The 24918-nt window shown below is 40.9% G+C and overlaps 1 protein-coding gene across 1 annotated transcript; it reads right to left on the bottom strand.

Moving 5' to 3' along the window:
• Positions 1-1346: 1346 nt before the first annotated feature.
• On the bottom strand, positions 1347-21495 carry map1b (microtubule-associated protein 1B). The gene is made up of 7 exons (XM_080876695.1): positions 21119-21495; positions 19284-19385; positions 11352-11434; positions 10491-10631; positions 5166-10308; positions 4676-4914; positions 1347-3625 (listed from the first exon to the last, which is right to left on the bottom strand). Exons 1-7 carry the CDS (start codon positions 21300-21302, stop codon positions 3470-3472), a joined length of 6048 nt encoding a protein of 2015 aa, XP_080732821.1. The 5' UTR covers positions 21303-21495; the 3' UTR covers positions 1347-3469.
• Between the last annotated feature and the right edge of the window lie 3423 nt (positions 21496-24918).

The following is a 24918-nucleotide window of genomic DNA, read 5'->3' as shown; positions in this document are numbered from 1 at the left end:
CTAGCACTCTATACCCTGTAAAATAGACTCACTGGACACTGTATTAGATACACCTGTTCAGCCGATTGTTAATGCAAATATCTAATACACAATCACATGGCAGCAACTCAGTGCATGAAAATATGTATATGTAGAAAAACAACAGCAAACTAAAAACATAACCGATGCCATGCAGAAGAGCACTGCTGAACACACAGCACCTTGAAACTTCAAGCAGATGAGCTACAGAAGCAGAAGATTGCACCGGTTGCCACTTCTGTTAGCTAAGAACAGGAAACTAAGGCTACAGTTCACATCAGTTCACCAAAAGTGGACAACAGAAGACAAATGGTAAATTCAGAATTTAGCATAAAAAAATAAAAGCATGGATCCATCCTGGCTTAGGCTACTGGTGGTAGGCTGCTCATGGTATAATGGTTTGAGGGATATTTTCTTGGCCTCAGTGCCAGTTGAGTATTGTTTAATTATTTATAACACAATTGCCTACCTGACTATTGTTGCGTACCATGCCCGAACCTTTGTTACGATAATGTGTACCCATCTTCTGATGGCTGCTTCCAGCTCAATAACACACGATAAGAAGATCAGATCATCTGAAACTGTTTGCTGGAACATGACAGTGAAACTTTACTGTACTCAATTTGTCTGTCTGCACAGTCTCCATATCTCAATCCGCTAGTGCACTTTTGGGATGTGTAATTTTTACATCACTTATGTGTAGCCAACAAGTTTGCAGCAGCTATGTGACGCTATCATGACAATATGGACCAAAATCTCAGGAAGAATGTTTCCAGAACCTTGTTGAGTCTATTGAGGAGGATGTCCATTATGGACAACACTCTCATTGCCTGCATGAGACTGTGGAGGACATGAGCAGCTCATTTAGCACATACATACCATAATATACAATATATGTGTGTATATTATCACCCCCACTGCACTTTATGTACATATGAAAAAATCTCTGAGGCTATTTGACTGTATATAGCAGCCATTTCTAAATAGCACAAACCACTCTTGTATAGTTTTTTTTGGTTTTTATATTTGTACACTATTTTTCATATTTATTCATTTTTCTTTTTTTAATACAGCTGTAATTCATCCTGACTCATTCCTGCTGATGTAACAACAGTTTCCCCAGTGTGGGATTAATAAAGTCTATGTCTCTGTCCAATTATTAAGTAGTAAATGTCTAGTAAGAGCAGACATTATGCCTGGATGACTTCATCTACCTAATGAATTTGTGCAAACATGAGTGGTTGTCAAAGGATCTGAGTTTTTTCTGGTGTAAGAAAGAAAAAAACATACCAAAAGTCTTATTTTTTTCAACAGATTTTATTGTGGTTGTTTTTTTAATGTTTGTTCCTTAGTAGTGGTTCCTCTTACATTAGATTCACCATATGGGTAGAGGAAATATTGCACACAAACATCAGAAAGCACTAAGGAGTATTTTTTACTTGAAACTAAGTCCTATAAGTTACACATGAGTCCGGGGGAAAAGGGCAGAGACGATCGATGCAAAGATCACAAGACACCTATACCACACAGCTGCAGACAAACATTATTAAAGTTCTCCTGGGAGAAAGATCAGGAGACAAGGCAGATAAAGAGACAGAGAGAGAAAAAAGAGAAAGTGCAGAGAAAGAAGAGAGAGAAAAGAGTAGTGTCAGTTCAAAGTTTGCAGGTTGCTGTTTGCTCGACAGTAAGGTTGTAGTGTTAGCTTCAGGTTGACCTGCAGGAAAACTGCATTATTGTGGTATCATGAACACCTGGCATCACTTGACTCATATCTCGTACCGTTTGTGTGTCGAGTGAATAGCCCCAAATATGAAAAGCCTGTTTGAATTGGTAAATGTTTCTCCAGAAGCTGGCCTGTCAAAGTTGATCTGTTGTCTCTGTACTGTTAGTTTGTTATGTGTCGTGTTTGTGTTTAAAGTGTCTAGTCTTGGTTTTACATACTTTCATCTAAAACACACAAGTCACTCACTTTCACCTCTGTGTGCTGCCCCTCCACGAGAGAAAAAAGCTTCTACTAGAGGCTGATTCCCTTCTCATTCGTGACTAATTTTTCAGCCTCCTTATGCTGAACCCTCCACCTAGAAAATCTACAATGTGCTGCATTCAGTATCATGTTTATATCAACACTGTGACACTGGCAATTCCTTGGAGCATAGAATACATGTGTCATGGCAAGATTTGCGAAAACCCTAAAATGCTCCTCAAATGTCTTTATTTAGCCTACGTAGCCCTGTTGGTCTTAAAGCAAATTTGAGCAAAACCCCCAAGAAAAAAAAAAAAAATACTAATTTATCATAACTCATGCATGTCTTCCAAACACTTCATCTGCCACAAAGCTATTTATAATTATAGTACAATGCTTTAGAAAAACAAGACATTTTAAGGTTTATGAAAATATCCTGCTTCACCAGCTTTCCAGTGGGAAAAGGCTAGCTCCCCCCATTGCGCATTGATTACATACAAAACGTTCATAAGAAACAAGATTGGATATTCTTTTCTAGAAAGAACTTAAAATCTGTAAATAAATCAGCAAGCTGAAATAAAAGGAATTCCTCTTTGTAGATTATGCAGATGTGACAAAGACAGGGGAGAGCGCCATGAAGCAACTTCCTGTTGCACAGTGTAAAAGGCTGCCTGGACGATCAAGCACGTTAACTGAAATTTAAACGTAATAACTTACTTATACACAGACAGCGGCGTAAACCAGACAAAAAAAAGACACTAAATCAATTAAAATCCAGCCAGCTCAAAAAACAAACAAACGCAGAGAACATTTTCATAACGGTGGAGCAATCAGATTTGCCCGTTATGAATAAGATAAGTTAGACATCATTAATGTTAATCAGTGTTCAGTGTCCATTCAAGTGGAATCATATTTGCTATCGTTCAACTCTATAACCTTTTAACATCATTCTTAGGATTGACTCCCGGTGCTTAAAGCCACCTGTCTAATCTGCAAGATCTGTGCCACTTCTTATACATTCACTTTGATCCCCTAAGGCAGTAACAGAAAACATGCTATATTTATCCTTTGGTGTGGATAACAGACATTTTCTTTTTCAAGTCGTCGTGTTTGCTGAAAGTGGTTAGGCTGATTGAAAGCTTTCTCACGTATGATGTGGGGATGCAGAGGAAAACTCGATACATCAACAACAACATCATTTTCTTGAACTTCACTAGACTCAGCATAACTGGACAATCATAGCTTGGCTTGCTTATTTGGTTTCTTCTCTCCCCCAGTACTCTACCTGCATGAAACATCACCCTTTGTATGGACTCCTTCAGAGCTGATCTGTGTTACTGTTAGTACATAGGAGGAAAGTTTGGTAATCAGTCCTTGTTGCCGATATTTATTTCATTCTGTGTTTAGGTGTCTGCTTAGGTTTTATGCTACATGAATTGGTTTTCTTACTTAAAATTGGGACCCTTCCTGATCTCTCAAGGAACAGGCCTACATTTCTATCTTACAAGCTGGGAAGGATTCGTCCTGCATGACGACAGTGCTGCTGCTGGCCAGTACCATGACGTTCAACTCCTGTTGCTTGTCATGAGTCTCCTGGTACCACTCTCTCATCACATCAGTGTCATGGGTTGGAATGAGCGTAACCTAACATGGGCGACAAAGAGACTCAACTGAAATGGCATCTTGAATTTGAATAATCATATATAAACATTAACTTTAGTTGAAGCAGAGGTTTGTTTGTTTGTTTTTTTTAATTTTTGCTGTACCTTAAATAGAAAAATGCTGCAAAAGCACACAAAACACAATGGAAATAGAAAAGAAATGATGCAAAAGCTGAAAACAATTAAAAATCATGATACAGAACAGAAGTGTTGAAGGGGAAACCATATTGTGTGTTGCAACGAGGTGTGTCTGATAGCACTGTGTTGATGTTGGTCCAGGATCTGCACTGCAAATGATGAATCACATTGTTGCAAAGTCATAGCTCTGCAATGTCAGGAAAAAATGCATTTGTTTACACAAAACTCTCTTCTGGAACAAATGGTAAGCATTTTAAGTGTTTTCTTTTTTATTAATTATATTATCAAGTTAAGTTTGCTGTTATCCAAATTTAGGTTACTCATGCTGATTTGCTAGTGATACTTTTAAAAACATGAACTAATTTCTTGGATAATGCTAACTGAATGCTCAGACATCGTCATTGGTCAGTTACAACATTGCTCCTGGACTAAAATTATTGTGAATTTAGAGAAACAACTGGGATATCAGACAGTGCATGGAATGGCTGTGGAAGTGAAGTGACAAGGTAACAGTAACAGTTTGCTAATAGCAAACAATGTATTAACAGTATTATATGAATCACAGAAAATACATCTGACTTCTGCAACACTGATGAACCCTGTGCTTTTGTTAAGCATGTCTCAGTGCAGTCCTTTGCATGTTTTGGTTTCTGTCACATGTGCTAGTCTGTGACATTAGCGTATCCCCAGACACGCCTCTGTTGTGTTTTGTGAGTACTCAACTTCTGCTGTGTTTTTTTTTTTCCATTTCCATTGCATTTTATTCAGCATCTGTTGTGTTCGGTGCACTTTTGCAGCATTTTTCTCTTTCCTGGTGTTTTCTTAAGTTGCAGTCCATTTGACCTCTTGGACCACTGTATTGCATTATTACATTATATTAATACTTGGTACTTACTTGCATATTGTTTCCCCACTGGGCTTTTCCTTCAAGCAAAGCATCAAGGACAGCCCGATTGGGTTCCTGAGCTGCCTGGTCATTGCCACTTACTACATAGTAAGAGGACCGCACACGCTTAAAGAACTCAGCATCCACATTTTTGGCACTGCAGTGATTAGGGATGTAAACCAAATCCATGTACATCGGAGGGCAGTTTGGTAGAGATGTCCCACCTGATACCTTTCCACTTCCTGTACCTGAAAAAAATGTAAATTTGCCTCAGATGACATTTAGAAAATAATAACTAAAAACAAAAGATACTGTGCCGCAAATAGATGTCAAAAACTGATATGTGATACACTATATATATATATATATATATATATATATATATATATATATATATATATATATATATATATATATATATATATATATATATATATATATATATATATATATATATATATATATATATATATATATATATATATATATAAGTACTCACCTGATGTGGTGCTTTTTACCCCTCTGGAGGCAGAGGTATTGGTTGCATTTTTGGCATCTTTCCCTTCTCCTACACCCTTCTTTGGAGAGGCCATCTTTGAGTCCTTCACTTTTGATAGACCAACCTTTCTAGATGGTGATGAAGATTTTTTGGAAAGTTTTTTCTTGTTGGGCTTTTCGCCTCCTTCTGTGTTAGCATTGTGGAGGTTTTCTTCAGCCTTGAGGGCCTCTGGATCGACCATGCAGACGTCATGGTGACCTGAAGATGGAGCAGGGTCCCTGAGTGCAACGGGAGGAGGATCAGCATGCCTGTAGGTGAGGGTTCTGTCAGTAGGCAGAGTCTCAGAGTCATCTTCAGAGTCAATGTTTGCATCTGCTGTAATTGAGGGGCACTCTTCTGTCCCTGGTGGAACATCTGAATCTGTCTGGGAGGGAGCAGATTCACTAATGGATGTTGGTGGTGTCTCCTCACATTGCCTGGTGTAGAGCTTACCTCCTGGTGGTGGAGGTCCTCCTCCTGACTTGGCCAGAGGTTTCTCATCGTCCAAGGCATTCTCTTCATTGATGAAATACTCCAGAGGGTTAGGGTTGATGAAAGATGGGGAGAGTTCTGTTTTGGGGTGACGGTATTCACATGAAGTAACTAGGCAGAGGTCCACATCTGTCTTAGATGGAGCACAGGGGCTCCTCTTAGTGGAGTCTGGGTCTTTGGAGCCACAGGCAGAATTATACTGATCACAAGAGAGTGGCAGATGTGATGGGGAAGGAAGTTTAGGGCTCACAGGGGATTTTTTCTCAAATGTATAATCATCACATTTAAAGGGATTAGTTTCCTTTGCCTGGAAAAGTGTCTCCTCTTTTGAAAGAGTGAAAGAAGAGGATGGGGAAGTAGCTTTTGGGGGTGAGGGTGACCTGTCATATTCTTGGTATGTGTCAGATTTATCAGCTATATCCTCCACAGATGGTGAAATGGGGCTGCTGCTTTCTTTACCTGCTGGACCTCCAAGCACAGGGGATGGCTCACTGGAATGGGGAGAGTGGATTAGTGAGGTTGCTTTGGGGGTGACTGGAGACTTTTCTGTTTGCTCAACCACAGCACGTGTCATCTCTGTCATTTGACATGGGGTTGTTGCAGAGGGAGTAGACTGAGATGCATCTGATGGGGTTGCAGAAGTGGCACAAACTGAATCATTTTCTTCAAAAAGTGATGGATTTTCCACTGCAGAGGTTGGGTCTCCAGATGCTCTTATGTCAGTTGCATCTGAAGGACTGTAGTCAACCTCAGTTGGGCCATTTTCTGTAGCACGTGAGCTGCCCACTGATGGGTGCTCTGGGGACTGCTTGCTGAAGTCCAGGGCTAAGGAATGGTCAGGGGATTCCTGACCAAACTCTATTGACATGGTAGAGTGCTCTGGGGATTTTGTATCCTGCATCTGTGTCCTGCTTTTTGTTTTGGGGGAGATGTCTGGGGAGATTGACATTGGCCTTGGGCTATCATCCTTGGATGGAGATCCCTCTGCCTCATGGAAAGTGGTTGGGGTCTGAACCACAGAGACGGACAAAGAGTCGTCTACTTCAGTTGAGTGAGGAGAGCCCACTTCGGCATGAAGGGAAGGAAAGTCCGTGGTTGGTTCTGGCAAGGAGCTGGTGGCCAAGGAAGCTGTGGATGCTGAAGCTAAATGTGAGAAAGTGTCCTCTGCTACTACTTCCTCCAGAGGAGTTCCAGACTTATCTGATGTAGTGCCCTCTGAAATTGACATTTTACTCTCTTCTTTGAATGCTGTGAAAGGGTTGATGTCTGATTCATGTTTGGTCAGTGGTGCTGAAAAAAAGACGGAATGACTGTTTTCTCCTGTTTTCTTAGGATCTATATCAAAGGGGGACTTTTCCTTCTTTGTTGGAGAATCAGGTTCAGCTGTTGGCGAGCTCTTTGGTGAGGATGCTACCCTCTCTACTGGGGAGGAACTTTCTAGTTCCTGTTCATGAGGCTCTGGGGTAACTCTGTTGGAGGAATCTTCTTTATCACTTGTAACCTCCACAATTACTGGACCCTGTTCTTTTCTTTCTTCTGATGCAGTTGCCAGAGCTCCCGCTTTTTCATCTACGGGTGACTGATAGTAGGGAGTGTGACCAGATGACTGAGGCGAATTAGCACCTTCTAATGTCTTATCATCTGGGCTAATGGAGGAATCTGCTGTTGCTCTGGTGTATCCTGCCAGTGTGGTGGATAATTCTATTGGAGGAGCAAACACTGATGGTGAATCAGAAATATCCTTATTGTCAACTGAGGGAGATCGCACAAAAGGTACTGTTGTGGATACTGAACTGAGTTTAGATGAATCAGCATCATACTGAGCCGTGGCAAAGCATTTAGCTTTTCCTGCAGAGAGAAAATCCTTAGAGAATTTATCTTCTTCTAGAGATGAAGGCGGAGATATTGTAGAAGCAGAATGGTTGTAGTCCTGACCTTCAGTGGCATCACTCTGAGAGCGATTTAAACATGGAATATCCTGAAGTTGAGAGAGCTTCTTTCTGTCACACTCTGATGTGTCAAACCTGCCAACATCCCGTGACGGAGACTCATTCTCGTCATTGGTGGCTTCATCGCTCATAATGTCCCTGGGAGTCATCATCTCATCCATCGGAGTAGGCACACTAGAGATTTCAATGGTGGACTGGGTGTGGCCAGATGTGACAGTGTAATCTTCAGGAGGTTCGTCTCTGTTCTCTTCATCGGAGGCTGTTGAACTCTCAAAGCCAACTGGCACCATTTCATCATGGATAGACGCAGCTGGAGACACTGGTGAGGACACTTTAGGTGAAGCAGATACAAACAGATTTTGATTCTCTGTTTCTTTTTGACTAATGAAATCATTTTCTACGTTGTTGTTTTCAGCACTAACTTGTTTCATTTCAGCATGTTTCTCTTGGTGGTGTTCTTCCACACTGGGAGGAAGATTATTTTTAACCAGTTCTGCTTTCTGTGGTTCATATATTTCTTCAGTCTCTCCTTTCTCTTCATAATCCCCTCCCTCAGATGTCTCCTCCATCACAGTGCCCTCATCATCAAACTTCTCTGATACGCTTCCATTGATTTTTCCCTTGAGTACTTGTTCATCTGGAGTCTCTCCACTTTCTCCTTCCACCTCAGTTGTGGTTATACCTTCATCAACAGACTCTAATGCCTCAGGTGACTCTTTGGTTTGAATCACTTCTTCATGGTGTATCATCACAGTCTCCTTTTCCACATTTTGTTCAACTGTTGCATCGTCCTCCATAAACTCTTCAGCTCTGAGCTCTTCAAAGTCCTTAGTGAGGTCCTCTGGTGAGGACATCAGAGATCTTTCTTCTTCTGGATCCACTGTCACTGGAGCAGCACTAGCTTCCACTTTGGTGGCATCCTCTTTTGTCTCCTTCTTTGCCACCTTTATCTTTCCTTTGTCTTTTAACTTTGATGGACCTCCTGAATCTTTCTTTGAAGCATCATCTTTTTTCAGAGGCTTTGGTTTGAGATTCTTTTCTTCACCTGCAGCAGATGCCTTTTTTATATCTTTTAATGGCCTTTTGGCATCTTTCTTTTGCTCTTTCTTTTCTTCTTTCTTCTCTTTCATAGGTGAGTCTCTTCTGATATCCTTTTTTAGACCTTTCTTTGCATCCTCTTTCTTCATTTTTTCATCTTTTTTGCTTTCTTGTTTAGGGGTTTCATCTTTTTTTGCTACTTCTTTTTTAACCTCCTTTTTCTTTTCCACAGACGCTTTGGCCTCCTTTTTAACAATCTTCTCTTTTTCAGCTTTTGGTTTCTTTTTTTCTGGCGTTTCGTTTTGGGCAGCTTGCTCTGCCTTTGCTTTTGATTCTTTCTCAGGTGCCTTTCCCTTTTTCAGTGGGACTTTTTCTTTTTTCTCCATCTTTTGTGTTTTTTCACGAGCTGATTCTGCATCAGCCTTTGCCTTTTCTGGTGTTTCCTCTGTGGAATCCTTCCTGATGTTTTTGACTGGTGAAGGCTTTGGGGTAGACTTGAGGCTCTCTTTGCTGTCTGTTCGGTGTTTCATCTTGGCTTGCTTCAGTGTCGGTGTTGATGGCATGTTAGCAGACACTGTTTTTTGAATATAAACGGGCTGCTTCAAGAAGTCCAGGTGCTTAAGCTTTTCTAAACCTTCAAAAATATGATGCTGGGTGGCATTTCCGGGAAAGAGAACACGAACAACCTTATCTGAGGGATTTGCAGGGTGCCACACAATGAGTGAAGCAATGGAAATCATGTGAGAGAGAGGGAACTCTGATTCTTTTCCATTCGGGAGCAGGATGGAAGTGGTGTCCTTTTCACTTCCTGTCCACTGTTTTATGAAGTGCTGCATGTCCTTGCTGTTCTTTGATGGATTAAGCACATACATCTCAAGCTTGCCCACGCCCATTTTCTGAAAAAGTATGATCGGTTCTATAGTGTTTCCTACAGGTCTTTGCAAAGGCTCAGTCCGTAAATTTAGTTTGTTAAGAAACTGCTGAGTGAAAGCTGCCTCCTCAACATTTCTGCGCACTCTGTAATTGGGTTCAGGATTGTCCAGGTTTTCGGGAAGATTCACAAACACAATTCCAATGTCTGGAGAAATCATGTTCTTCACCCAGTCGCTGTTTGCTGTTGAACCCTGCGACTGTTCCTCCTCGAGCTCTGCAATCTTCCTCAGCAGCATGCTATTGATGCCCGGAAGATTGTCGTCACCGATGTGGGTCAGGAGAATGGAGTCCACCCGGTCTAGATGTCTCACCAGCTTCCAAAAACACGACTTTCTGTCTGAACCTCCATTGATTAGCATGTTGAAGCCGTTGACAGCAAAGAGAGCGGAGTCACCGCGACCTCCGGGGAAAATGTAGCAGCATGGTTTGGAGAGCTTGAGGAATCCACCTGAGGTTGGTGGTTCTAACATGTCAAAAGGAGTTGGGATCTCTACAGATTCAGATAAGTACTCTGTGAACTCTGAGAGGCCTTCCATTTCAGGAAGGATGAGAGTGGAGTTTAGTTTAATGTTAATGAAGTCCTGCAGATTGTGTTTGTCCAAGTTGGAATTTTTCCATTCGCCTTGTTCGGGGCAGGAGAGAGTGAGGTTGGCTTTGTTTGCTGGGTGAATGGTGCTGAGCAATTCACCAATCTGGCCATGAGAAAAAATGATTAATGGAATCAGTAATGCACTTACAATGATTTCAGGTTCAGTATGTGTCTGTAAGTATATGGGTGTGGGACCACCACACATTTTTTCTCATTCTTTTTTTTACTTTTCAATAACCATTATGTAAATGTGTCATAAGAAGAACCCTCCCCATGTTTGCTCACCTCTTGGTCAGTGAATATGTCTATGAAACTGAAAAATGAGAACAATCCAGACTGAAGGATCAGCTCCCCGGTGTTTTCAGAGCATTGTCCTGACAAGACCAAAAGTTTGTGTCTGGCAGTGTCAGAGATCATCAAACGCACCTAGAAAGGAGAAAAAAATATACGTTGTCTGTGCACTGATTTGTTCAACAGTAGATAATAATTTATATAAACTTGGAGAAAAGTACTTATGTGGTGACTATTTACTGCAGCTGCAGTCCTTCTCCTCAAAATAATTATATTAAAAAGGAAATAAAGAAGCTCAATACTTACGCATTTAGCTTAATGATAAATGTACTAGAAATACCACCTGCTTCAAGTCACTTATTTCCATTAGCTAATAAGCTTAATTGTTCTCTGACTGTCTATTGTACTGTCATCACTCTATCTCGCTGTCCTTCACTATTTCTGATGTTCTTTTTTTCTACTTCAGCACCATCAGTTTCTCTGGGCGGCTGGCCAAATCACTCCTGCTGTGCTCTGTGATATTATAAGTGCAGAGTGTGACTGCAAACAGGGAGGGAGTGAAGGAAACAACGAGAAGGCGCAATTCCTGATCCTCTCATATTTTTATTCTCCTTGAAGTTAAGCGAAATCCAAAATCTGTGCTTGCTATCCCTGCAATAAAGAACACATCAGTCCAGGTTCTTAGATTTCTTATTACACCCCCCCCCCCCCCCCCTTTTTTTTTTTGGTTCTTAGTCAACATCAGCAAACACACCGGGCTGTATAATTACCTGTTTTAAGATTTAAATGTTTTGTAAATGCTGATGGGAGAATAATGGGAAGAAGCTATAATTTCTAGTAGGAAAAATGTTTTACCTCGGTACTGACGGCTTCATCTGAAGGGTTGATGAGCACAACGGTCTCCAGAATATTGCTTTTGTGGTGAAGAATTCTCTGGCCTGAAAAGAAAACAGAAAATAGATATAGTAAAATAAATGTCATGCTAAATGTCTCATGCTATGAGTTATATAGTAACCCTGCTGTGAATATAATTAGATAGAACCAAGAGGCATAATCAATCTACAGAGTAGCTGACCAACAGAAAACTGTGTATCAGATACAGCCTCTCAGTAATGATGATATCCTACTTTATTGTATAAAAGACAGGAAAAGAAGGAAAGTATTTACTAATTTGCCAACCAAACCAATTGGCTGATTATTCAAGGAAATAATTGGATTTATCATTTAATAATTGTAAAAATTATTATTATTATTGTATGATCTGCTGTACAATATAAAGCGCCAATAAAATAAAATTTAATTGAATTAAAAATCAAGTATTTTTTTTGCCCCTGTGCTTATTAATTTATAGCAAATTATATTATATATATTATATTATAGCAATCTTATGTAAGTGACACAAGAATAATTTCTCTTTGATCTTTTTGAATTCATCATTATAAAACTCTCCTAATAATATTCATATATTAACAGCAATGACTGATTTTTCATGAAATATACATATTTCTGTTACACATGTTCTATTGCCTTGTTCTTCACTGTTCATGCAGGAAATTTAAGTGGCCAGACATTTACATAAATTTGTTGTTTGTTTTAATCACATGATTCTTTTAACACATGTACATACACGTTTGCTGTTTACTTTTAGCTTGTCAGTTCTGCAGCTGTTCCGTCACATTTTTTTGTCTCCCCACAAATACTTACATTGTGTTTTATTATTTTATTTATCTATTTATTTATGTTTTGCAAGCTCTTGTAGCTTTTTTTTAAATTTACGTTGTGCTTTATTCGACTTGCAGTGCGTTTGAACTCCCAGTTCCTATAATAACCCTGAGTTCTTTGTAACAGTTATACACTAAAGACACAAAATAAAAATTATTATTAACATTACTGATTATTCTGCCAATTAGTTTCTGCCTGTAATAACTGACCAAATATCTATTTAAAAAATGTCTATCAAATTTTCCCAAATATAAAGATGATGCTTTAAACTGGCTACTTTATTCAACAAACAAATATTTACATACTGCAAGGTTAAAGGACATGTTATCATGTTATTATTATTCCCAATTATTTGACAATTACTGACTAGCCACTTCTTTTACAGTGCTACACAACTCCAGTCAGACTCGGCCTCTGTGAGAGGACAGACAGCACCGACATGGCTGGGTTATTATCTGCCTCACTCTAACACCCAGTAACGATTTGAACTCTGACAATGGCCACTAAAAATAGATGAATCTGCAGCAATTTGAGAAAGGTAATATTTCCTCTCTCATGAGACGGAGTGATTAGACAGAACACGAACAGTGTTGTGGGGTTAGGCCCGTGATCAATCTTCTAGGTTTTGGTTGATTGATTATGACTGTGACCCCACTGTGTGTGTGTGAGGGGGGTTTGGCTGTCCTCTGGCCCAGCGGATGAGACATGAACATGGTATCTTTAGCTTCATTATCCATCCCTACATGTCAGGCTTCACTCAGTCAACCCCACAGACCCTTTGTTTCTCCTCACTGTCACCAACATCAAGCATCAACTGATACCAAACTACAAGACACAGATCTTATTTTTATTCATTTATTTCAGTCAAAACAAACAAACAAACAAAAAAATGTTGCTGCTATAATGGAAAGACAAAGGATGAGAATCTGCTTTGTGTGAAGTGCTTGGACCCAGACTGTAAATTCAGAAGCACCGTGTTGAAGACTGAGTGTGGCTTGTCCCTGGAGACGCAATACTCCAGCAGCTATCTGCCTGCTCGGCTGATTCCTCCATACATATTTCATATAGCAGCAGATTCTCATGAAGGAATGCACAACCATTAACTCTACTGCTTCACCCCAGAGAGTTATCATGCCTTACAGAAAACACTCTCATTCACTGCTGTGTTTCCTACACAGTAAATGACTGCTGGGGTCTAATAATCTCGGGGGTTCAGTAAAAACTGAAATAATGGTTCGAGGTTTTGTTCCCTCCCAGGCATTTGTCAGTTCTGTTTTTGGGGGTGTGGATGGAAAAAAATAATAATAATGAATTCTTCTAGAATGATTGTAATCTAGAGATTTTGTGTAAATTCAACATCATGACAGAACCTTAAACGACAAAAGGGTCATTGCTTTCATTTTTTTGAGTGCATAGTGGATATTTTCCAGCAGAATCTATTGAAGACCTTAAATGTGTGTCATTTTTTTCCAGTGAGCAGGCAATGAATGCATCAGCTTTATTTGTTTCTTTTATTTCTAGTGTTGGTACATTCACCTTCGAGATGCGAACAAGCTGTTGGTGATTTCTGTCAAACCGATTGGCCTCGTGAAAAACAGTTTTCCTTTGCACCTGCATTTTACCGGCATGTTGAAGATTTGTGTCTGTCTACTACAACCATCATAAAACCCCTGCTACTCAGGGGGTGGAAAAACCTTCACCAAAACCCATTCTGAGGAGGGAGTGGTCTGACCGGTGCTCCTCTAAGAAACAAAGCCATATCTGTAACCGCTAATGCAAAAGAGACGCATCTCTTTTGTCCTTGTCCCTCTTCGTGGGTTACGCCCTGCTTACTGGCCTTTTATGTGATGAAATAGAAAGTATAGCACAGCACTCCTCACAGGAAAAAAAACAAACTATCCATCACCACCGCCATGTGTCTGATTTAACTCATCAAAAAGTGACAGATTGCACACAGGAGCTTGTTTGACCCTGACAATTACTTTGATCGATATGAAAATCCTTAAAACCCAGTGCGTCTCTGTCTCAGCGGGAGGTGAGGTAATGTGACATGCATCGCTAAACATTCTCCTTCTGGCTGAATAGGAAGAGGACGACCGGTTGGTTTTTCCCTCTCTGCAACTGACCGAGCCAGATGGGAACATCAATGAGGATGGCACCCCACCAAAAATAGATCAGTGGAACAACTAAATTCAGCACTTGCTTTAAAGCAAAAGGAAGGACTGGATCTGCTCCTCTAGATCCCCAGTATTGTGTGTGTCAGCAAGTGTATTTCATACCAAAACAGTGACGTCCAGCAGAGACACTGGCAAAATTTTTACTGTGACTTTTGGATTTGTCTCCAACCAAGCATATATAACATGTCTGGTAATGGAGCTAATGGCAATGATCCAGCTATTAACTTGAAAAGCAGTCGATCACGTGTGGCACCATATTGATTCTCACTGCCAGCATTCAGCTTTTAACATCTTCATAGTCATTACTGTAGGAATTAGCCCATGCAATTGAATGACAAGCTGACAGATGAAAGGCAGTTATTATTACAATTTTTTTCTATTGCAGTGCTTATAATATCAGGGGATGTGGGACTTTTTATGATGCAGGTGAATAAAACTGCTGATCTGCAGTTGGAGTCAGGAATGAAGAGAAAACAGACCATTAGGAATATTTTCTTCGCTGACAAATGAATAAAAGTCAACACAGTTTTTAAATATCATCGATCATAAATTGCAGTCTTGTCTTCAAGAATCTCATTAGCAAGGCTTCTTCATGGATTTGTGGTTTAGACATGTCTTTTGAGGCTTCACTGCTGTCTGCACTGATGGCAGAGTGATGGGAAATCTATAAGTAAACAGAAGTGTCATATGTCTATAAAGGAAAGGCAGGTGGTCTCCCATCTAGCCTGCTCTTCTTCCTCTCTTTTCCTTGTTACTGTGAGGGCCAGGCATCCTGTGCGCCACGTGATTGACGGTTCGTCGTTCATCAAGCAGACAGGTAATTGCATTTGCCCTCCTGAGCCGGATTTCACCCGCTGGTTTTCCTCTAAAGAATAATCTCTAAGCAATGAATGAAACCACCCTACCAGCTAAAGAGAAAACTCAAGAATGCAGCATTTAAAGATGTTTCATTGATTTTTCTTTATTACAGCTAAGGGTAAGTCCCACTGAAAATCAACTCATAAGCTCAACTCACTACACAGCCCTCCGAGAACCAATGCTGATTCATTTCTGACAAGATGCTTGATACAACTTCTGTTAGCAAGGATTAACTTTTTTTTTTTAACCTTTTATGTTTCACTCAGCTTCGATGTTGTTTCCTGTTAAATCCTAATTTATAATTAATAAAGTCATATCAAGCATAGTTTTAATTCAGGCACAGGGGTGCCTGAAGGTCACGGTCATGGCTGCAATTGGAGCAGATCAATTCATCTCAGTGCCAGCCCACCTCTACTGATGGCTCAACTTCTATGGGTCCAAAGGACAAATCTCATGTAAGAAGTGGATTTAAGCTGCCATAGCATGCCCATAGTGTGCAAGTGCAAGCTGCTTTGCAGCCCATTGCCAATTCAGCTTCTAGCTGCTGCTCCTGATAATATACACCTTTCTGTGAAAAAGTATGGGGAGGTACCGCATCCATCCAATTCAATTCAGTTTAATTTATATAGCAACAAATCACAACAACAGTTGCCTCAAGGCCATACAAAGCACTACAATTATTTTAGAGAAAACCCCACCAGTCAGATGAGCCCCTATGAGCAAGCACTTGGTGACAATACAACAGGAAGAAAACCAGGGGGTTTTCTTCCTGTTGGGGGTGAGGGGAGAAAGGTAGGACAAAATCCATCCAACCTCCATTCTCTTAAGAGGTTTTCCCATTTGGGGTGTGGTGGGACTGGAGCCTATAGAAGAGTTTGCTGGTAACACCCTCCAGAGACCACTAGTCTTAGATCACTTAGCATGGGCTAACACAGAGACAGACACCTATGGACAATTTAGAATCACCGATTAACCTAGCATGCATGTCTTTGGACTCTGAGAGGAAGCCAGAGTACCTGGAGTGAACTCACGCAGGCTCCAGGAGAACACACAAACCTCACAGACAGTAGAAGGAACCCAATCAGCCAGCGGGTTCGAACCAGGAACCCTCTTGCTCTTGAAGGACCAGTACTAAGCACAGTGCACCAGGTGACAGAAGTGATGTTATTATTATTTTTAAATCTTTTTTTTTAAATTAACAATATTATGATTCAAAAGTTTAAAATATATATCTGTGAATTAAAAAGAATCATGACATTTTACATAAAACCCTACAAACCCGTCAAATTGTACAGTTCACATCAAGCTGAAATCAAAAATTTAAAAAGGTAAAAAAAAAAGAGTTGCCAAAAGGAAAGAAATACAATATGAGAAAATAACATTATTGATTTTTTGCCTGCCAAGACATTGACTCTCAAAGTGTTCTCTTCATTCTGCTGCGTGTCTCTCTGTGTGACCTTGCTTATTTATCACCCCAATCTCTCTTCAGCCTGTTCTTACTCCATTATTTCCTCTTCTCTCACCACCCCACCCGCCTGTGTCATTGTCTTATTTTAAAAGCCCTTCCCCTCACCCTCTTGCTCCCTGAGTCCTCCCCGTTCCCCTCCCTTCTTTATTTTCATGGACAGACACCGCCACTAGGGATTCGACATTGCTAATTACTCCCAAATCAACTGTGCATCTAGTTGCAAGGCAACAGTACACTGGAGGAAAGGGCAAGAGTGGAGGATGGGAAGATGGGATAAAAGGGAGTGTGAAGCTGGAGTGCTGTTAAATGTCATTCTGGATGAATCCTGCCTCTCAGATGACTGTATTTCATTTCTGAGATTTGATACAGGGATATTAATGCATTAGAATCGACCTACTGATTTAGTTTGCAGCCACATTTATCGGCTCGATCAATCTATTAAACATCTAACCACATACGAAGCTGGTCGTTCTCAATGTGGAGCAGAAGCTTTAACTGCTGGGGACTGTCAAGGCCATGTTGCCTACTGATACACCACATGTCCTGCAACACTGAATGTGTTTCATCTTCATACAGACTCCTTCACTTTGCAAATGACACAAAGGTAAAAGTGCCTTGCAAGAAAATGCTGACAGGGTGTATCCTGTGGTAGGCAATAAAGCCTACGTGTTTAGGATTCCACAAGGAAGCTATTCAGAGAGTGCAGAATTATTAGGCAAATGAGTATTTTGTCCACATCATCCTCTTCATGCATGTTGTCTTACTCCAAGCTGTATAGGCTCGAAAGCCTACTACCAATTAAGCATATTAGGTGATGTGCATCTCTGTAATGAGAAGGGGTGTGGTCTAATGACATCAACACCCTATATCAGGTGTGCATAATTATTAGGCAACGTCCTTTCCTTTGGCAAAATGGGTCAAAAGAAGGACTTGACAGGCTCAGAAAAGTCAAAAATAGTGAGATATCTTGCAGAGGGATGCAGCAGTCTCAAAATTGCAAAGCTTCTGAAGCGTGATCATCGAACAATCAAGCGTTTCATTCAAAATAGTCAACAGGGTCGCAAGAAGCATGTGGAAAAACCAAGGCGCCAAATAACTGCCCATGAACTGAGGAAAGTCAAGCGTGCAGCTGCCAAGATGCCACTTGCCACCAGTTTGGCCATATTTCAGAGCTGCAACATCACTGGAGTGCCCAAAAGCACAAGGTGTGCAATACTCAGAGACATGGCCAAGGTAAGAAAGGCTGAAAGACGACCACCACTGAACAAGACACACAAGCTGAAACGTCAAGACTGGGCCAAGAAATATCTCAAGACTGGTTTTTCTAAGGTTTTATGGACTGATGAAATGAGAGTGAGTCTTGATGGGCCAGATGGATGGGCCCGTGGCTGGATTGGTAAAGGGCAGAGAGCTCCAGTCCGACTCAGACGCCAGCAAGGTGGAGGTGGAGTACTGGTTTGGGCTGGTATCATCAAAGATGAGCTTGTGGGGCCTTTTCAGGTTGAGGATGGAGTCAAGCTCAACTCCCAGTCCTACTGCCAGTTTCTGGAAGACACCTTCTTCAAGCAGTGGTACAGGAAGAAGTCTGCATCCTTCAAGAAAAACATGATTTTCATGCAGGACAATGCTCCATCACACGCGTCCAAGTACTCCACAGCGTGGCTGGCAAGAAAGGGTATAAAAGAAGAAAAACTAATGACATGGCCACCTTGTTCACCTGATCTGAACCCCATTGAGAACCTGTGGTCCATCATCAAATGTGAGATTTACAAGGAGGGAAAACAGTACACCTCTCTGAACAGTGTCTGGGAGGCTGTGGTTGCTGCTGCACGCAATGTTGATGGTGAACAGATCAAAACACTGACAGAATCCATGGATGGCAGGCTTTTGAGTGTCCTTGCAAAGAAAGGTGGCTATATTGGTCGCTGATTTGTTTTTGTTTTGTTTTTGAATGTCAGAAATGTATATTTGTGAATGTGGAGATGTTATATTGGTTTCACTGGTAAAAATAAATAATTGAAATGGGTATATATTTGTTTTTTGTTAAGTTGCCTAATAATTATGCACAGTAATAGTCACCTGCACACACAGATATCCCCCTAAAATAGCTAAAACTAAAAACAAACTAAAAACTACTTCCAAAAACATTCAGCTTTGATATTAATGAGTTTTTTGGGTTCATTGAGAACATGGTTGTTGTTCAATAATAACATTATTCCTCAAAAATACAACTTGCCTAATAATTCTGCACTCCCTGTAGCTGACTTAGATGTAATGGTGGACACTGCTGAGAAACGCAGCTATGAAACTGTAAATACTCAAGTACTGTGCTTCACAACATATTTTATGACAGGGGTAGATCGTGATTGAAATAAAAAAAAAAAAAAAAGGGGGTCTTTTATATAGTGATTGTTTTTACTTTTAATACATTAAGCGTATTATTTCTCACATGACTGCAAAAGTGTATGTCTTTGGTTTCTGTTTACGACACAATGGAAGCTGTTTGAAAAATCTCAAGACATTAATCGGTGTGAAATGTTGTGGCATAAATTTCCAGTTTACCTCTGACATCTGCAGAGAAACGAGCCGAGTGTCTGGACACAAAAAGCTTGAGTTCCTGGTCCAGGTTGCAGTCAATTAAGTTGGCGTCCCACGAGCGGATCCCTACAAAACAAGCACACAAGCACAAACAAAACTGTGAAAAGTCACCTTCCCTTGTGAATTATCTTCCTAAAATTTACAGGAAAATCTTGGCACGAGCAAGGATTGACTTTTAATTTGGCAAGAGGAATGAAATCTATAATAGGAAATATCTATATCCCTATTTCTGTTTGGCCACGGTGCCAGAAGCAGGGACGACCTCTGTTGTGCTGACTCATTGCGGTGTCATCCTCTCTATAATTTTGCAAAGCCAAGGCCTAATGAAGGCTTCCGAGAAGTTATTTGATAGCAGCAGTGAATCAGTGTTACTCTGAGGTGAACAGCAGACGATGGGCTGAAAACACTTATTTTAGCAACAGGGCCTAAACCTTAAAAAAATAAATGACAGCATAAGTTAAAAATCGAAACACCATTAAATAAGATAATTTTTATTTTAAAGACAGCATGAAGGGGACAGCATAAATGTATTTATTGAATTTTTTTCCCACCCAAGGTCAAGTGTAAATTTGACAATACACAGAGAGAGAGAGAGAGAGAGAGAGAGAGAGAGAGAGAGAGAGAGAGAGAGAGAGAGAGAGAGAGAAAGAAATGACTGTGGCCCCAACAGGTTCATCTCCAAAGTAACCTCTTATTTTTTTTAATTAAAGAAAAATTATTTATTCATTTTTTGTTTGGTACATCTGTATACATCATCAGCAGATTTAACCTTTAACAAAGAGCCACACCTACTCTGTGCTTTTACTCTGATAGTGCCTGGAAAATCTAGAAGTGTGCAGGGTAAAGATAATATGAACCCATCTTAGTTTTACGCCCACGCAGATACTGCGCCATTGCCCCCCCTACAAACAGTGCACTATGGCCATTGAGGCAGGCCTCTACAGCAGCTGTAGCCTTTCTAAAAAACGCCCCGCTTCACTTTGAAGATGGGTCCTCCTGGCTTTCCGTAGGGACCGCAGTGCGGACCGAGCCACGCCCACAAGCCGGTGTGTGGGATGAGAGAGAAAGCTGGATGCAGGAGGGTAGTGATGGAGAAATATTCCCACGGGGATGAAGGGGGAATTCGTTGATTGTAATTCAAGGGCGCGTACTGTAGCAGTCTCGAAACGCAAACTGTCAACTCCACGACACAAACCGAGAGAAAACTCTCGTTTCCTCCTTCAGGCCGTGAACTGTGACACAAAAGCAAGGTGCTGCGAGAGACCCTCAGAAACCCGATTCGCTTCACTGCACTGACGCACAATCCGAATTGGATGCTGAATCATTGCTCGTCAGCTTCATAACAGCACCAGGCCCACGTGTGTTGTGGCTGGCAACAACTGAACCCACTGATATTATGTGATAGAAAAAAAATGATACAGAACTGCCCCTGTTGGTGGGTAAAATACCCGAGGGCGAAGATGTAGTGATTATTTTCCTCTAGCTCACAGTGATGTTACTGGGAGGGGCTGACAGATAGCACCACCGCAGTCTACTTCAAACAGCTGCCCAACAAATAACACTCAGACTGTGTTCATTACTCGTTGACACGCGTAATTCCTCACCACCGTTCACAAAGCAAAGCGCTGCAAATAACTACAGCTCCAAAAAAGAAAAAAAAGAAAAGAATAAAACCCCCGCACAGATTATGTGACTTTATGCTGCCAAACTTCCAGTCTATCCGTCTCTGTTCCAGCTGTTTTGAACACGTCAAGAGGAGCTCTCTGGCCTACACCCCCTTTCACAAAGCCCCATCTTACCTTTCTCTATGTCCGCAATGGCACACTTCAGATGCTCCTCCGTTACGATCTCTCCGATAACAACCAGCAGGTAGAATTTGCTGTCATTAAAGTGCTGCGAGGGGCTCGAGGATGTCAGCGACGCCCCGGTGTTGCTTTGGCCGCCTAAAGTCTCCATGTCTGCAGATTCAACCAGGGTTGCCATCCTCTCCTGCTGTCTATCTTCTCTTTTTTACGCCCCCGCTCTCTCGCTGTCTCTCGTTTGCGGATCCCAGCCTCCCTTTATTCGCTGCAGAGCTTTGGAGTGGTCTCCAGACATGCAAGTGCAGCCTTGATAGGAGTGGCCCTTGCTTTTTATACCAGCAGACACAGTGTCACATTCGGTAACCGGGGAGAGACGAGGGCGCCGGAGCTTTTTTTCCGCATACTCACTCCACAGCTGATGTCATCCGCAACGAATCAAACGCATCCGGAAGTCACTGAGATTTTATGCTTTTCATTGTTTTCATCGGTGCTGGACTCCTCACTACTTGTTACTCATATTAAAAAAAATACTTAGAGCACTGATGTTTCACCCCTCTGGGTTCAGTTTCTGATGTTGGGTTGTAGTAAACGAGTTGTACTTCTGTTAGCGCAGTGAAAATCTTTATAGACCTTTCTGACGTGCTTTTTGAGATTCCGTTTTTAAACAGACTTTTTATTTACTTTAAACCGAGATTTCATCTTTTTAGTCATTTAATTGTTTTTATTTTTTTTACATGCAAAAACTATAATATTCAAAGACAATGAATGCAAATTGCAAGGACCGTACTCAAAGATCAGGGCAGAAAACCCCTGAGAGATTGACTGAAGCCATGGTAGCTATCCATCCATCCATCCATGCATTTTGATAACCACTTATTCACTTTATGATTGCTGGGGGGACTGTCACTGGGTGAGAGGTGTAGTACACACCAACAGGTCACCAGTCTGTTGCAGGGCTAAGTATTATATGTCCAGACACATCAAATCACTTCAAACCAAAAAAGTGTTTGGCTTCTAATCCTACAAATATCCTTTATGCATCTGTTCACGGTCCCTCTTTGATCTCCCATAGAGTCTACTAAAAAGTTTCAAGGGAGTCACTCGAGGAAAATTCTTTGATTCTTGGAATCTTAGATCTCACAAAACACAAGTCTTCATGTGAAAGCAGTATCAGATATTAGGGTGGGTTAAGTCAGAAAACTACAAACAGAAAGAAAATGAGAAGAGTTGAGATCACAGGATTCCAGTCTGTCATATTTTCTTTGCAAGTGTGTGTGCTGTGTGTGCTGTGTGTGTCTGTGTGTGTGTGGTGTGTCTAGATGTTAAATGCAGTTGGCAGTGAATAATAAACAGTTCTGTCTTTTGATATGAACATAAAAGATGCTCCGTTTTCCCAGGAGAATAATCCTACCGGTACTTGCTAAACTTTGGCCTCTGTGAACACAAACAACTTTAAAACTACGTTTGAGCATTGCTAGAAAAAACATGGCACAAATATGACAGAGACAGAAAGGGAGGTGTAGACCAAAAAACGAGTCAGACAGATACACATATACACGTGCGCACAAATCCAGAATTTCATTCTAGATTTCCCTCTGGCAAGCCTAACAGGGCCACTGCAGGTGTTTTATTGACTTAAAAATGCTACCAGGAGCAGGAATCCACTCAGCAGCTCCTGGATGTGAATATTTCAGAGGCTTTGTGGCGTGGTGGGTTGGGTTTGATTCTATTCTCCAAAGGCCATTGGAGGTCATATCAAACATTCATCATACACAGCTGGGAAAGAAGGATGCCATTAAAAATACAACACGGTGCCCCCAGAAGTCTCCCAGATACAGACAAGGACGAAATGGATGTGAGTGTGTGTGTGAGTGTGTATCTGTTTGTGTGGCTTGAGGGGGATGGTGATGAATAGAGAGCCAATGGCAATTTGATAGACAGGAATGTATGATGTGTGTGTGTGTGTGTGTGTGTGTGTGTGTGTGTGTGTGTGTGTGTGTGTGTGTGTGTGTGTGTGTGTGTGTGTGTGTGTGTGTGTATGGACAAGCCATTTAAAAATGAACACTGAAAGATGTGAATGATTCAAAACCCAAACACTCACGTGAGTCTTACAAAACACCAAGCCCCATTTTGTTGGATGTTACTTAAAAAACAAACCAAAGAAGTGAAATAAGCTGTTTAATTCATTTCTTTGGAAACCAAAGAAATGTGTTCTGGAAAAGAACAAAAGATGCCTACAGTGGCTATCAGACAACAGAGGGTGGGGTAAGTTTATACATTGCATGTTTCTTTCATATTGTTACTTATCTGGTTTTGAACTTTGGTCTATTAGATGTTACATAATTTTGTAACTTTTCAAAATGAGTCACCTGCTTAATCAGAATCAGAATATTTTATTAATCCCGAAGGAAATTATGTGGTTACAGTGGCTCCAAGACAATAAGAACAGTAACAGACCGAAATCAATTAAATAATACAATGTTATTCTTCACATGCACGAATAAAATTTGAACTATTGTATGATTTAATTGATTTCAGTCTGTTACTGTTTTATTGTCTTGGAGCCACTCTAACCACATAATTTCCTTCGGGATTAATCAAGTACATTGCAAAGTTACTAAATTTAATTTACTCTAATATATAAAAATAGCTTAATTATAAATATCCAGAATATTGCAAAGATTAAATATGTATGACTGACATTTTACTCTAAACTGTAAAAATTTGTTATTTTCATTGTAGAGCATGTGCAAAAGGGTGTAACTATTTCACTGTACTGTTCATTAGATGGAGGAGATGTTCAGGAAGAGAGCCACAGGCAGGAAAGATTGCCTGTCGTTCAGTGGTGCATTTGGGTAATCTCAGTGTCTCACTGAACGTGCTCCTGTGGCCAGCATGTCACGGAGTGGGTGGGAGGTGTTGTCCAGCATTGTCCTTATCTTGGACAACATCCGCCTCTCTGACACCACCTTGAGGGAGTCCAGCTCCATCCCTACAACATTGCTGGCCTTGTGGATCAGTTTATTGAGTCTGTTGGCATCTGTGACCCTCAGCCTGCTGCCCCAGCATGCAACAGCATGGATGCATGGAGGATGCCACTGGCCACAACAGACTCAGAAAATCCTGAACACTGTCCGATAGATGTAAAAAGATCTCTGTCACCTCAGAAAATACAGACGACTCTGGACCTTCCTATAAACTGTGTTTTTAACCCAGTCCAGTTTATTATCTCTGTTTACTCCGAGGTATTTATGGAGCACCTGCTTAGGTTGCCAGACAGCATACTATTGCTAAGCTAGCTAAGAACCTAGTGCAAGCTAAGAGAATGCTGACCTCAGCCCAGCAGCCAGACCCTGAACTTCAACGAGTAACAAACTGAGGCACAGCCAGGCTGGAGCCTCTGTTTCTACCTTTTCATGTTTCTAAAGCAGAATCACTGTGGCGATCGCTTTAAACTCTCTTTGTGCTGATTTTCATTCTTGCTTTGCACTTTCAGCTTTCTGGTCGTACATAAATACTACGAAAAAGATCATATGTGTGTTCTCATTTGGATAGGGATTTGTGTTGGTCCGTGGGACTGTAGCCCCAGGTTTACATTGTTAAATGGTAATTATGAGACAGTGTGTTTCAGCTATTTTATAGAGTAACATGAAAGTAATGTAATGAGGGAGGAATGACCTTATCTTTCAAGTAATAAAGTAACGCACTACATTACTTTAAAGAAAAGTCTTCTGTGTAATATGTATAATAGTTCGTTTTTGAGTAACAACCACAATAGTGATCACAACAAAGAGGTG

This window comes from Rhamphochromis sp. 'chilingali', assembly GCF_963969265.1.
Source record: "Rhamphochromis sp. 'chilingali' genome assembly, chromosome: 2".
Taxonomy (NCBI): Eukaryota; Metazoa; Chordata; class Actinopteri; order Cichliformes; family Cichlidae; genus Rhamphochromis; species Rhamphochromis sp. 'chilingali'.
Note: the sequence above shows the minus strand (reverse complement) of the source record. Positions and strands in the feature narration are given on the sequence as shown.